Genomic DNA, 16,059 nt, shown 5'->3' with positions numbered 1-16,059 from the left:
CTGGTTTAGGTATTATTTTTCTGTAAACAACTCAAATACCTGAAGAAAACAGACCTGTCCATGGGTGAAATTTCCTACTAGGAAGATTATAGTGACAGGTGAAGTGGAAGTGTGGTAATGGATCTAAGGTGCCATTGCAGTAAAGCTTATAGTAGCAGCATACAGAAAACTAGGAATCAAAGAGTAAAACAGGAGGTTAACCCATCCTGTTACCCAGTCCTGGCTTATCCCTGTTGTGTATATAGATGTATCATATTATTGATGCATGATCCCATTATGCATTCTAATCGCAATTAACTCTCTTTGCTCACCAAACAGTGATCTGGTCAAAATTTAGTAGATGGTGTAGTTTGGTCTTTACGAAGAAAAGGCTCCCTGGGTGGTACAAACATTTAAGGGCTCAGCTACTAACAGTGAGGTTGGTGGTTTGAACCTACCTAGAGGCACCTTGGAAGAAAGACCTGGAGATCTTCAAAAAGATCACATCCATTGAAAACCCTGTGGAGTACAGTTCTACTCTGAAACACATGGTACCACCATGAGTTGGAATTGATTCTCTGGCAACTGGGTTTGTTTTTAATAGGAAGAAAAGCTGCTGTTGCTTTTCTTAGTTATTAAATTTCTATTGCAAATAAATAAACTGGCTTTATATATCAGCTTTTTTTTTTTTTTTGGTAGGCCTGTTAATGTGAGTTGCTCTTGATAGTGATACTGATATAGTCAAATTTCTGGGTCAGTAAAGCTGAGGCCTGGATCTTGGCACATACAGAATTCACTAAGATAATGATTGGTACCTGAAATACTTCTTGGCAGCTAGTCAGCCAGTTTCTGTGGTGAAATCTTCTACCACCATGTGCAACTCTTTATACTTTCTCTCTTTAAAATGACTTGTGCAAAAAATTTTTTCTTAGGCTTTGAAAATTTATAAATTTAAATGATTTGAGCAAATGGATGAGATACTGAGTAGTGTTTTACTGCAATATTGTGATCTCTGGTTACAGTTACTCGATACATTACTATAAATTTGCTAGGCCTTCATTCTCCCTAACTAGTCCTACCCTCAAGATTCATGGAACAAATTTTAAATTTTGAGTTATTCACAGTAAAAAAAAATGAATTTAGAGTTCAAAATTATATTGTACTCTCCTTTTCTGGCTGTTTGCAAAATAGCAACCATTTATACAACACCCATTATGTGTCAAGCAGTATACTAAAAAAAAAATACTAGATTATGCTAAATACTTAAAAAAAAATACTCCTGGGAAGTATTTTTACAGATGAGGAATCTGAGACTCAAAAAGGTTAAACTACTTTTCCATGGTCACAGCTAGGAAAATAGCAGAGTTGGGATTTGAACCCAGAGCTGTTGATTTCCAGAATCCCTTTTCTTCCCACTGTAAAGCACTTGGCCGGCACATTCTTAGGTAAACATATGTATATGTATTTTAATAATTACTTTCAGACTAGAATTTTATAAACCTGTTTAAATGCTGCACAGCATTTATTTTGGCTATTTTTCTTATTTGGGGATTTTTTAAAAAAGAAAGATAAGTGGATCTTCCATGTTGTATATTTAATTGATACAGTTGATTTCTCTGTATACCAGTTATAGCGGCCCTTCCTCCTCCCAAATTAATTTCTCTAAGGATGTTGGTTCATGCCAAGGGTTTCTCTGTTCAATATGTGGTATTAAGTATGTGGCTGTTTTTCTTTTAAATGGTTCTATTTTTAAAGCAACACTGTTACCCAACAAAATCCGCTACCCTTCCCCAAATGTAGTAAATTCTGCCTTTCAGCAGTGGCAGAAGCTCTGCATTGTTTTCTGTTGCAAGTGTGAGCTGAAGGGGACAGACGTTCCCTCTGCTTAGTGGGTGTGCTAAGCTGTGATCTGCCCTTGTTGTATTATTAATGGCACAATGTTTTTATGTTGCAGATGGCTGAGAGCTAGCAAGGAAATTTTAGGACCATGATGGCTCAGTTTCCCACAACTATGAATGGTAAGCAGCTTTGTGCTTGTCACTAGATAAAGAGATTATGGGGATTTTTTTGTAGAGGTTATAAAATACTTACATATTTTTCCTTAAGTTTATAAATACAAAACTCAGGTATCCTTGTTGAAAACGTTTGATAGTTTTTCAGAGCACTGCATTAATTTCTATTAGATGTTACTGTGCAGTAAATTCCATGACTCTCTATAAGCGCCTTCTGCAGTATCATCTGGAATATGTGCCAGCTTTTGAATAGTCAGGAATAACCTAACGGTATATTGTGTTTGATGAATAAAACTGGAGGACAGAAAACAGAGTGCTATGCGGTGAATATTAAAGGTGTTTTTGATGTCATGGGATGATTGTAAGCTGATTACGCCAGTGTGGATTCATCCAGTAATGTATGTATAAACTTAGTTTAAGTTTTTCTGTTACAAAAGTAATCAAATTGCCTACAAACATAATTTTTAACATGAAACATTTTAAAACAAAATTTTAGGTAATTTCAAAAATAAGTTTTTAAAGTTTTTGATTCCAGTTTGAATTTTTTTTTCTTACAAATTAACCACACTTAATATGTATTTAAGTTACTGTATATATCATCTAGAATTGAGGAAATGCATTATATATTTGAATCTCTAAAGAAATCTAAGATTCTGTGTTCTTAATATTGTGGTAAGTTTCATTAGCTACAGTTACAGTTGAATATAAGGAAATAAGTCATTACATTCTCAGAACATTTAAATTGAAAATTAATATTAAAGGTTATCGTTAAAAAAAATTCCACCTTCACAAAGCAATTCTGTTTTGTTACACATTAAGCATTTGATCAATTGCACATCTTTTTTTTTTTTTTTTGACGTATTTCTGTCTTAAGACCAAATCGGTACAATGTTAAGGAAGAAAATACATGCTGTATACCTGAAGTTTTAAGACTCAGAATTGTGTTTGAGAGATTTAAGTTTTAGAAAAATGAATTATTGGCATAAGAAGTAAAATTAAATCCTAATATGTGGTAGGAAAGAGCAGGAAGAGCCAATGGTTTTAAGAGCAAAAATTGGCATTTTATTTTTAGAGCTTTATTTGCTTTTTAGGATTTTAGAACTCATTCCTGTTTTCAGCTGTATAGTTACGAAATTAAACATTGAACCTGTGGAATTAGATGTAGTACTGTACCGTATTTTTTTTTATTATTCAAGTCCCCACAATTATAAAGATTCAGAGGAAAGAAAGCAAAGTAGTCATAAGCAACACTTGAGTTGTTATTTGTTAGTTCTAAGAATTAGTAGATAATCGTAGGTCCAGCAAATGTTGCTAAATATAAGATAAAATATATTTATTCTCATCACTTCAGTTTCATTTTTTAATTTTTATACTACTACCTATGAATTTTTGTGTGTTTTAAGTAGACTCCGCGGGGTGTTTTTTGGTAACCTGTTACCCTCAGCTAGCAAGGACCTCCGTCATAACCACCTAAATAAAGCTAAAGCTGTAGTTGGGCCAATATCCCAGTTGTGTTTTAGAGTTTTAAATTAGCACTGGGACAACAAACAATAATAAAAACTGTCATTTATTGAGTGTCTTCTATGTGCTTGGGACATTAATAAGCCGTTTACATCACATTATGTTTATAGAACATAGTTAACTACAATATCATTGAGTAAACCAAAACCAAACCCAGTGCTGTCGAGTTGATTCCGACTCATAGCGACCCTATAGGACAGAGTAGAACTGCCCCATAGAGTTTCCAAGGAGCGCCTGGCGGATTCAAACTGCCGACCCTTATGTTCGAATGTAATCCTCTTTACAGAATAGTGATTTCTTTTATTATTCTAATCATAGTTGTCTTGCAGTAAAACTAAACCTGGGAATAAATTCCTGACTCTCTCTTATTCCTCCTTCTTAGGCCACACAGTCCAGTGATCTCTAAACCATGCTGATTGTTTTTTACATCTCTCTCCTTCATCTCCCTGTTGCCACTGTTAGTTTGTGTGCTTATAATCCCTTCTCTCTAATGGTCCCTTTGTCTTCTTCATTCATGTATTTGCTCAGTCATTCAATAAAAGTACCTTGAGTGCTCTGTGTACCTTACTCTGAGGTAGGAAGATACGAGGTGTGCAGAGGTACAGAGATGAATCAGGCAGCCCCTGCTTTCAAGGTGTTCACAGCCTAGTGGGGAAGACAGATAAATATAAGTAGATAATTCTAACATAGTGTGTTAAGTATAATGAATAATACAGGAATGCCTAGGAAGTTATGGGACACCAAGAAGTGGTACCCAGAGTAATGGGTAGGAGGGGGTGTGGGGATGTCAAAGTGGCTTAGATACTGTCTAAGCGGAGTTGTAGAGAATGAATCAGAGTTATATAAAAGATGGAGAGGAGAACATTGGAAGGAGAGTGGTGGGAAGTATGAGCTTAGACTAAAAGGGGTGGAGAGTAAAGGCATAGAATGAAAAATGGTCTGGGGTGCTGGGAACCAACATGCATTTTGAAGCTGCTATGAGTCGGAATCGACCTGATGGCAATGGATTTGGTTTGGTTTGGTTTAGAGCTTAATACACAAGGCAGAAATTAGGGAAAGATGAGTGAGAAGTAGATGAGCAGATTACTTGACTTCCTGTAACTATTCACATTTAGCACTTTTAACAAAATTATTTCTCTTTTCATATATCATTTGCTATTTTGAATTGGGCAAATTTACCGATGCAGACTATTTCTGATGCCCTTTAATATTTATAATATGCAAGTAGGAGATAACATGTTTGCATAATGTACTTTCAGAGTTACGTTTGAATACCGCTGAGGAACCTTATTTCTTTATATATAAAAGCAGGATGGAGCTACCCACTGTATGCAGTCTAGCATCTAGGCGATACTCTGCCAGTGTGGATTTTTCCTTCTTATACACCATAAGAACATGTTTGACAGACCCAGCTAGTGATGAAATGAGAACAATCTTAGTTAACAGAAATTTTTATGAAAATACCATTCTCAACTTTGTGATGAGTTGGAAGAAGTGGATAGAATTTTAATTATTTTGTAACATGATAATCAGACAACATAAAGGGTTGTTAGCTTTTAAAGGAAATATTAAACATCAATGCCAAAACTTAGTTTTTTCTCATCTTTCTATAAAGCTTACAAATAAATATAGACTGATTGGGAGATGTTTTACTTGAAATTTCACAGTAAGAAATGGTTGACTTTTTAAAAGTGCAGTTAGTGATATATTCTAAAAAAGAAGCCAGAATCTGATCAGCTATTTTAAAAGTAACTTTTGAATTATATTTATGGTTTCTGTATTTCTGCTGAACTTTTTCTTTCTGGAAAATTTTTGGTGCAAGTAGTTTATATTTTAATATGGTCATTCCTTTGAAGGGTCCAGATTTGTAGGTCATTTGAACTCTACTTAAAAATAGCTTCTGGAGTCATAGTGCTTTGGGATATTTTTATTCTATAAATAATATTAATTTTGATAATATGTAATCATTGTGTCTGATTCTCTTGGTAGGTGGAGTCCTTTAAATATTAGAAAGTCTTTGAGGTCCTTTAAGGAATTCAGTTTATTCATTTTTAAACCCCTAGTGCCCAGCACGAATTGTTGTTGTATGCTGTTGAGTGGATTCTGACTCAGAGCAACCTTATAGGACAGAGAAGAACTGCCCCACAGGGTTTTTAAGGCTGTAGTATTTACAGAAACAGATTGCCACATCTTTCTTAGGTGGAGCGGCTGTGGGTTCGAACTACCAACCTTTTGGCTAGCAGCTGAGCGCTTAACCACTGTGCCACCAGGGCTCCTTCAGCAAAGATTAGTGCCCCATAAATGTTTGTTGAATGAATGAATATAAAGGCGTCAAGGTATTTCATTTTTGGTTTTTCTTTAATCGTATTGTTCCCTGGGATTGAGGTAAGGAAACTGATTTATTGCGCACCTTTTATGTGGCAGGTGTATATTCATGCTTTGTAGTTTTGTTTTGAAACCAGGCTTATTGGGATATAATTCACCCTTTTTAAGCATGTAGTTTGATGGGTTTTGACAAATTATGCAATTGTGTAAGTCAAGATATGCAACACTTCCATCACCTAAAAAGTTCCCTGGTGTCCTTTCACCCACCTTTAGCCCCTGGCAAATACTGATTTCTGCCCCTATAATTTTTCCTTTTCCAAAATGTTTTCTAAATGGAATACATAATATGTAGTGTTTTGCATTGGTTGTCTTTGACTTAGCAAAATACTTTTGTGATTCATTCATATTGCTTCAGGCATCTTTCCTTTTATTGCTTAGTGGTGGTCATTTGTTTAAATGGTACCACAATCTGTTTACCATTCACCTTCAGGGAACATTTGGGTTTTCCCCAGGTTTTGGTGTTCATGACTAAAGCTCCTATAACACATCAGAGGGCAGGTTTTTATGTGAAAGTGTGTCTTAATTTCACTTTTGATAAGTACCCAAAAGTGCTATTGCAGTGGTACATGGTAAATGTATATTTAACTTTATAAGAAACTGCCAAACTGATTTTCAAAGTGACTGTATTGATCTGTGTTTCCACCAGCTTCCACCAGCAATGTATGAGAGTTTCAGTTGCTCAGCAACTTGGCACAGTCAGTTGTTTTAATTTCAGACATTCTGATACGTTTGTAATGATACCGCATTGTGGTCTAATTTGTATTTTTCGACGATCAATGATATTGAATATTTTTTCACATGCTTAGTTGACAACCCTATGTTGTCAATGTGTCTGTCCAGTTTTGGGGGAGGGTTTGGGGTTTGTGTTCTTATTATTGAGTTGAGGAGTTCCTTACATTTGCTGGATACATGTCTTCTTTCAGATATTTTGCCAATATTTTCTCTCAATTTGTAACTTTTCATTTTTTAATACAGTGTCTTTAATAGAGCATAAGTTTTAAATTTTGATGAAGTTAAGTTTATCAGATTTTTTTTATGGTTTGTACTTTTTGTGCCCTAAAAAGTCATTGTCTAATCCAAAAGTTACAAAGATTTTCTTCTACAGGTTGCATAATTTAGCTTTTATATTTAGTTCTGTGATCCATTTAGAGTTAAATTTTGTGTATGGTACAAGGTAAGATTGAAGTTCTTTTTTTTTTAATGGATGTCAAGCACCACTTGTTGAAAAAACTTCCCTTTCCCCATTGAATCGTCTTGGCATTGTTGAAAGTCAGTTGACAGTATATGTGTAAGTCTATTTCTTTTTAATTACCCTCATGGCAGAGTTTTAGCTTGTGTTCCAATGCTGCCTTCAACACTTATCAACTGTTTTATCTTGGCTACTTGTTTAATCTTTCTGTACCTCTGTTTCCTCCCCTGGAAAAAATGACAATAGTAATAATGATTGCCTCATAGGATTCTTATGGGACTTAATTGAAACATTTTTAGAAAAGTACCTGGCACAGGGGAGTTTCATTAACTGTTAGCTGTTTTTTTTTTTTGCCAATCTAATAGATGACAAATAACATCTTGTGTTATTTTAATATATGTTACATATCACATATCATTTTTTTTTTTTTTTTGGTTTGTTACATATCACATGTGGTCTTTACAACAACTCTGCAGTTAGACAGCTCAGCATACAGGCTCTGGAATCAGGCTACCTGAGTTCTCATCTCAGCTCTGCCTCTTATTAGCTGTGACCCTGAGCAAGCTCCTTTCACCATTGTGAGTTTCGGTTTACTTATCTGTAAAATACCGTAAATTTTAGGGTAGTAGTAGGGTAAGTTGCTACATGTAAAGTCTCTGACATATAGTAAGGTCTCAATAAATGTTACTGCCTCCATCTTTGTCATTCTTGTTGTTGTTATTGTTAGGTGCCGTCTAGTTGGTTCTGACTCATAGTGACCCTGTGCACAACAGAACGAAACACTGCCTGTCCTGTACTGTCCTCAGAATTGTTGCTATGCTTGAAGCCATTCTTGCAGCCACTGTGTCAGTCCATCTCGTTGAGGGTCTTTCTCTTTTTTGGTGACCCTGTACTTTACCAAGCATGATGTCCTTCTCCAGGGACTGATCCCTCCTGACAATATGTCCAAAGTATATGAGACGTAGCCTTGCCATCCTTGCTTCTAAGGAACATTCTGGTTGTACTTCTTCGAAGACAGATTTGTTCGTTCTTTTGGCAGTCCATGGTATATTCAGCATTCTCCGTCAACACCACAATTCAAAGACGTCAGTGCTACCGGCTTCCGTATTCATTGTCCAGTTTTTACATGCATATGCGGCGATTGAAAACAACATGGCTTGGGTCGGGCACACCTTTGTCCTCAAGGCGACATCTTTGCTTTTCAGCACTTTAAAGAGGTCTTTTGCAGCTGATTTGTCATTCTTAGGTTTTTTTTTTTTTATCATTGTCATCATGTTTTTGTAGTCATACAGTAAGCAGTGGGTAGTGGGTAGTAGAAAATCAATTCCCTTGCAACACTATCTTTCCTTCGTAGTCTCAGGAAACGTGACAGATTTATCCAGTTATTTTGTAATAAACTGATAAACCCAGTAATTTTTTTTAACAATGTATGTGCTGCTTCTTTATGTAGAAAGTGTGTAGGTTTAGCTATTTTAGGTTCTTATTTTTTCAAAACTACATCTGTTTATTTTTAACTTTCATCTTAAAAAGTCTGTTTAAGAGAGAATGTTTTTAGGTTTTTTTTTTTTTATCCAGTCATTTAGGGCTAAGAAAAACTTGTTAAATCTATCCTGGTGTTTACAATTAAAGCGGGTACCTGCATTTCAGTGTTATAGATTCCTGGAAACAACTTTGTAAGACAGATTTTTATACTTTATAGGAGCATATATGTATGAGTTTATATACCTAAACGTGTTTGGTTTCTTATTGGTAGAAATTGAGAAATTGAGTAAACTGAAAAGGTAGTCAGAAGTTAAGTATAGATGTTCATTAGCATGTTGGTTGTGTAGAGCTATAAAAGACCTCTTCAGAGAGCTGGTATAAAATATATGTGGGATAAACAAGAAAGAGATTTGTAAGTGCCTTTTATATTCCTCCAAGCATCTCTTTACTCACTTCTGTAATTCATACACATATTTATTTATCAATCATTTCAAGTGTTTGCTCTGTGCTGGCCTCTCTGCTGGTTCTGGGGATACCCAATAAACCCAATGCCATCGATTTCGACTCATAACGGGGATATAAGTACCAAAAGCTCCGGTCTTCGAGGGACTCACAGTCTGGTGGGACAGATGGACAGAAAACATTTACATCACCTTTCTAAGTGCTCTGTAGAAGCATGAAGTCTCTTGATAATCTAGAGGAGAAAGCAGTTCATCCAACCTGAAGGTGTCAGGAACAGCTTCCTGGAGGAAGTGACACCTGCCATGGAACTTGAAAGATAATATTTGAAGTGGGAGGGGGATGATGTGAATGGCAGTCCAAGTAAGGGAATGCAGGTCCCAGGGTGAGATGTGCGTCGTGAAATTCTTAAGGATTTCCTTTCTGGAGATAGAATATATTACCAGCACAAAAAAAAAAAAAAAATTTTTTTCTTTTATCCTTGGCTTTTATATTTTGTGTTGTTTTTTCTGTTATTAAATATTAAATAAGTTTATGTTAGTGACACAGTTTACATTTTTTTACCTAAAAAATTTGTTAGGTAATCAGTGTTTTTAAAACCTTTTATAGTACATTATTGCAGTATAGTGAGTTACCTAACAGGGTTCTTCTAGCCATAGTCTTAGTAACTCCCACCAAATGACTAGGTGGGGCTATGCAAATGAGGTGCTTGTAGCCCACCAAGGGGATTGCTAATAGTGTAAAAAAGGTGCATGGCACCCTTGTGGGACTAGGACCATGCAACTAAGGTGTATGGAACCCTGACAAGGGGATTGGTCAGTTCTGCCATCCTGCTAGGCTTAAAAGAGAGCCAATTCCAGAGCAGAGGAGGGAACCTGACTACCACCAAGAAGAAGAGATGGGAGCAGAGCACATCTTTTGGAACTGGGATCCCTACGCTGCAAAGTGCCTTGACCCAGGAGTTGGAGAGAGAGAGCTGTGACAGTGGAGATGGCAAGAGACAGCTAGGAGCAGTGGCAGAGAAATGGTGGCAGCAGAGGCAGCAGAACCAGGAGACTGTCAGCAGACCGTCAGGAGACACGTTGTAGGCCTGCCAGCCAACAGAGTGAGAAAGCCAAGTGCCCTTGAGCAGGACGATTTCTGGCGGTATAGGGTGCCCCTGGAGCTAGGTTTGCTGACCCACAGAGCTAGAGCTGAGTGCCTTCAGGCTGAGGCTTACTGGTTGAGTGGTGTGCATCTGAGCACTTACCGGAAGAGCTAAAAGAGCTTTGTAACATTTGCCTGAGCAGGGCAGAAACCAGGCCAAGGGGCCAAGGCCTAGGCGGAGACCTGCATATAGGCAACAGCTGAGAAGCGGCTGTCCTGATGGAAGAACTGTATCCTGAGTGTTCCTAAACCTGAGTTGTAACCTGTTACTTCCTTAGTAAACCCTGTATCTGTGAGTATGGTCTGTGAGTTCTGTGTGGCCACTACAATGAATTATTAAACCCACCAGAAAAGTAGAGAGTGCCGTGGGAGGGATGGTTGGTGTCGGAATTGGTAAAAAGGTTGCGGGGAGGAGGCATGTCTGACTTCTATCGCATAAGAATCACCTTTGGGCTGTTCATCTTGATTCTCTCCTTCCCTCTTGTGAAGTTAGAGGTTGGATGCCCCTGCCACACCATTTTTACAGCAGGTCTGGGTCAGGTGGTCATAATACAAGGGCATAAAGATTACAGCCAAGAAAACCCTATGGAGCTCAGTTCTTCTACTGTGCAACACATGGGGTCACCATGAGTCAGTCACCGTGAATCTTGGACAGCAGTGGGGTTGTTTTTATTTTTTAGGACATTAATAGGAAATTTGTAAGGATAACTTTTAAGTAACCAATAAACATATTAAAATTCTCAACTGCATTAGTAATCTAGTAAGTGAAAATTAAAACAAGGGTTTTTCTTTTTGGCCCCTTAGTGCCACAGTATAGGAAAAGTGATAGTGCACATCAGTGAAGGAGAAACAGTGTGCTCTTATACACTGTTGATGGGAATATAAATTGTTACCACATTAATGTATCAATTTTTGAAACGTGTATGTGTTTTGACCGAGCAATAATATTTCTTCAAATTTATTGAGATAATAAGTATTTAAAAGATATTCAGTGCTGAATTGTTTATGACAGAAAAAAACTGGAAATGGCCTAAGTAATAATAGTAATAAGTAAGCCAGTAAACCTAAAAACCAAGCCCATTCTGACTCATAATGATCCTATAGCACAGAGTAGAACTGCCCCACAGGGCTTCCAGGGAGCGCCTGGTAGATTTGAACTGCCAACCTTCTGGTTAGCAGCCGTAGCTGTAACCACTGTGCCACCAAGCTTTCCAGTAAGCCAGTAGGTCCAGTAAATTATGACATTAGACTGCTACACTGACTGCTATTGAAACTGATAATCTAGATAAGCAGGTCTTAAAATTTTTGGTCTCAGGATTCCTTTGCTCTTTTAAACTTTATTGAGGATACCAAAAGCCTTTTTTTTAAATGTAGGTTATATCTGTCAGTTTTTGTCATATTAGGAATTGCAAATAAGAAAAATGTTAAATATTTATTGATTCATTTAAAGAAACAGTAAACCCGCTAATGTTATCATAAATTATTTTTATAAAAAATAATTACACTTTCCAAAACAATAATAATAATAAAAAAAGAGGTGAAGAGTGGAATTGTCTTGTATTTTTGCAGATTTCTTTAGTGTATCACTTAGTAGAAGACAGCTGAGTTCTCATCTGGATTTGCATTCAGTCTGTTGTAATATCATGTCATACAGCCTCTGGAAAACTCCATGGTATATTTATGACTCAAAGAGTGAAAAGGCAGATGATGTAGTATTATGGGGGCACAATACTACTGGTGTATTATGTAGTGACGTAGAATTACTGGTGGCTCAGTGGTTCCACTGTGGGTATGAGCTCAGGCTGCTAACCAAAAGGTTGGCAGTTCAAATCCACCAGCAGTTCCTTGGAAACCGTATGGGGAAGTTCTACTGTGTATAATATATAGGGTCTCTATGAGTTGGAATCAACTCAACAGCAGTGGGTTTTTTGTTTTTATCATGAAACTACTTTTGATATTATCAACCCTCTGGAAGGTTCTCAAGGACCTAGGAGTCCCCGAACGATACTTTTAAAAACACTGGCCTAGATCTATATTTGTTAAAGTAGAAAGATGTTTAGCAGATATAATTATGAATAATATAAATAGTGTAATAAATTTTTATGTAAAATGAACATATTATAGAATATCCATATATACGAAAATATGCTAATAATGAAATTATGGAGGATCTTTATTGTTTATGCTTTTCTATTTTTTTGAAATTTTTTGCAGTGAGTATATTTAATTTATAAAATCTATACAAATTAACCTTTTTTAAAAAGACGAACATTATATTTTTAAATGTTGTTTTAATGATGTTGGTATCATACTGGGATTTTTGCTTTCATTCTTTTAGACACTATACTAATGTTAACACAACCAGAAGCTGCATTAAGACTTAGACAATATCTTTCTGTTAGCTAAATTAGGTAAAAGGCCTAGGACTTTGTCGAAAGTGTCGTCAATCTTATACTTTTTCCCTAATTCTATATTTTAAAGAAAAAATAAGAAATTTCTGCTTCCACTTAGGATGTAGATAGTTGCAAAGGATGTGGCTCGTATCCTAATAAGAAAAAGGCAGATAAACTACAAAATAATTTTTCCTTGAGCCTATCAGAAAACTTAGTTTAAAACCCTCAAGTTATACAAATTAATCAGAGGGACAAGGTCCTCCAAGGAGAGACAGAATACACAATTGTCTCACCTGTGGTAAGCATGGGTGGAAGAGGCACCATCCACACACCATACAAGTAGATAAGAAGAAATCAGTTAAAATTTTAATGAACTACCAGAAGCCAAGTAAGGGCTAGCATGTCAGTCTAGAATAACTGGTTACCACAGATAAAGGGGAATTCATATACTTCCAAAGTCTTTTCTGTGAGCATCAACTGGGTGTTCAGCAGAAAGATTGGGGGCCATGCAGAAGACCAGGGAGAGCCTCCACCTCCGTGTTACAGGGAGCTGTGGGGGACAGGCACAATATATCATGTACTTGCCTGGATCCTTTTTCTCTTACTAAATAAGAGCCTTAAGCCACTGAGAGAGGGTCAGCAAACACTACTGATCTAAGGACACAGGCAAAAGATACATTGTTGCTAGAGTAATGGTAAAAGAAAAACTTTTCCCGCTGAAGAAAACCAAAACCAGACCAGTTGCCACCAAGTGGATTCCAACTAATGGTGGCCCCCTGTGTTTCAGAATAGAACTATGCTCCATAGGGTTTTTAACGGCTGTGATCTTTCAGAAACGTATCACCACACCTTTCCTGCAAGGCACCTCTGGGTGAATTCAAACTGCCAGTCTTTAGTTAGTAGTCAAGTGCCTAACTGTGCCACCTAGGGATTCCTTACAACTGAAGGAAGGGAAAGAAATCTTCTTGGGCCTAATATATTTAGTATTCAGCATAGGTTTACTACAGGGGGAACAGCAGGAGAGGCCCTCCCAAGACCAACCACAGATACAAGGAAGAGTTTGAATATTACAGGGAGGAGGAGCAGGAATACCGAGAAATCCACCCCTCCAGGTCCAGGTACACAGGGCCTGCTTAAGATTTGAATGTGGATCAGAACGACAGAGAACACTGCCTATCCTCAATTAAAGCCAGGCCCAGGATGGAATAATAAGCAACAGCAGTCTACCAGTGGAAGAGAGGCAACAGCATGGACAGAAAACCTCAGTGGTGCAGGTAGGGATGAAAGCTGGAGGAGGAGGGCTGAGAAAACCCCAGTCCCCAGCATTAATACAGGACAACAGTTGCCCACTCCTAGAGGGATTTAAAGCACTGAAGATATTCATAATAAAACAACGATAAAACCCAGCTGAATCAGCTGACTCAATATCCTGCACTAATGGCCTGACAGAAGAGGTGTGCCCATTTCAAGGCATAAATACTGTTTACCTCAGTCTTTACTATGATATTTGGCATTCAAAAAATTAGACACACAAGAAAATAAAAGCAGTTGCCAAGAGCCAAAAAAATGAACAGAACTAGACTCAGAAATGACCTAGATATTGAAGCTATCAGGCAGAGACTTTAAAATAACTACAGTGAATATGTTAATGTATCTAGTAGAGAAAATATCTAGTAGAAAAAGTGAGCATGAACAGAATGGGACTTTTAGCAGAGAGGTGGATACTGTAAGGAAGAGTCAAATAGAAATGCTAAAAGTAAAAAAAATCAGAAATACAAAGTTCCTTCAGGCTACTTATTAGTAGCCTCAACACAGCCAAGGAAAGGACTAATGAGTATGCATATAAAAAAAATATATATATATAGGTCAATAGAAATTACCCAAACTAAAATACAAAGAGAAAAAAAGAGTGTGTGGAGGGAATTATAACAAAGTGTCCTAGAATTGATACCATCAAATGGCCTAACATGTGTAATTAGAGTTCCAATAGAAGACAAGAGAAAGAGAAAGGGCAGAAGAAATTGTCTGAGAATTTCCCCAAAATGATGAAAACATCAAATAGATCCAAGGAGATCAAGAACCATGAAGGGACTAAGATTTTACTGAGTTTCAAGTATTTTTCATCAGAGACAGAGGATTTTATTACTCATGACATAGCAGGTAGCATGAGTTTCACGTGCATGTTAGTTCCCTTTGCCTGCTAAGCCCCATGAGGGCAGCGTGGGGTGGGCCTAGGTGGATGCTGCGTACTCAGTGGCTTTGTGTCGTAACTGAGGAACCTTGAGTTTAAGAAACCCCTATGTTTGTTATACAAACATCCTTGAAAAGATAATCTGGGACGAAAGCCCTCTTAGTGCTTTCACTCACAAGACATACGGAAATACGAGAGGCTCAGTAGAATTGTTTCCCAACAGTCTTTTCTTTCTAGACTATCTTGGCTTTCGGCAAATTTTCCCATTAGTGTATCACTCATTTGGCCACTCTGATCTGACCAGGGCTGGGACCAAATCTGTTTGATTTGGTTCCTGCAGCGTTTAGTTAAAGCTACCCTTAATGGCTCCAAGCATCAGGTTGGTCTCACCCTGCTGTAGTTTCAGCTGTGCTCTCGAGGGTCCCATAAACTAAACCAAATGACTTTCTCCTTAAATTGTGTGTTGACTTTTCTGCTTGACCTGAGGCATTAATCCAGGTACCACAACTGTTCACCTTCCACCTTGGCCTGCAACAAGGAAATCTAGGGTAATTCTGTAACAGCTCTGACCAATGAGTTGAGGCTGACCTGAATGCCTTTCAGGGCCAATGAGGTTTTTCCTTAAACACTTGAAGGTCTCTTGTGACTGTCCCTAAGGTGCATATTACTGTGTTTCTGGGAGGGAGACAAGTTAAAGCCTGTTGTCCGTAGCAGAAGTACAATCTCAAGGGCACACACTGTATACTTGGAAAAGAAAATATTGCTCACACCTGAATTGTTGAAGCCCCCACAACTGGGACCTACATCAGAAAGGGAGTACAGGTTGACACTGTCTCTAAAGTGGCCTCCTGTATGGCTGCCGAACTTTAGTAGTCCCAGTTTAGTTTGAATAATTGAGTCTAGTCCTTGTTACTCATTGCCATAGAGTTGATTCCGACTCATTGTGATGCTGTAGGACAGAGTAGAATTACCTCATAGGGTTTCCAAGGCTGTAAATCTTTATGGAAGCAGATTGCCACATCTTTCTCCCAGAGCAGCTGGTGGGTTCAAACCACCATCATTTTGGTTAGCAGCCGAGTGCTTTAACCACTGCATCATCATGGCTCCTGTTTATCTATGTTTTATTGACTATGCAAATGCGTTTGACTGTGCGGATTGTTAACAGATCATGGATAACATTGCGAAGGATGCGTTTACCAGAACACTTCATTGTGTTCATATGGAACCTGTACGTAGGCCAAAAGGCAATCATTTGAACAGAACAAGGGGATACTGTGTGGTTTAAAATCAGGAAAGGGTTGT

General features: G+C 37.5%; 1 protein-coding gene across 3 annotated transcripts in view; it reads left to right on the top strand.

The window, feature by feature from the left end:
- Nucleotides 1-16,059, top strand: part of ITSN2 (intersectin 2) — a 219,539-nt gene that overhangs the window by 57,011 nt on the left and 146,469 nt on the right. For all 3 annotated transcript variants that reach the window (XM_064295093.1, XM_010591961.3, XM_064295092.1), the window contains exon 2: nucleotides 1,934-1,997. In XM_064295093.1, the coding sequence (XP_064151163.1) occupies nucleotides 1,967-1,997 (31 nt within the window). In that variant the 5' untranslated portion in view covers nucleotides 1,934-1,966. The remainder of the gene's footprint in view (nucleotides 1-1,933; nucleotides 1,998-16,059) is intronic.

This window comes from Loxodonta africana, chromosome 12, assembly GCF_030014295.1.
Source record: "Loxodonta africana isolate mLoxAfr1 chromosome 12, mLoxAfr1.hap2, whole genome shotgun sequence".
NCBI classification, from domain to species: Eukaryota; Metazoa; Chordata; class Mammalia; order Proboscidea; family Elephantidae; genus Loxodonta; species Loxodonta africana.
This window is presented reverse-complemented; position numbering and strand designations above follow the sequence as displayed.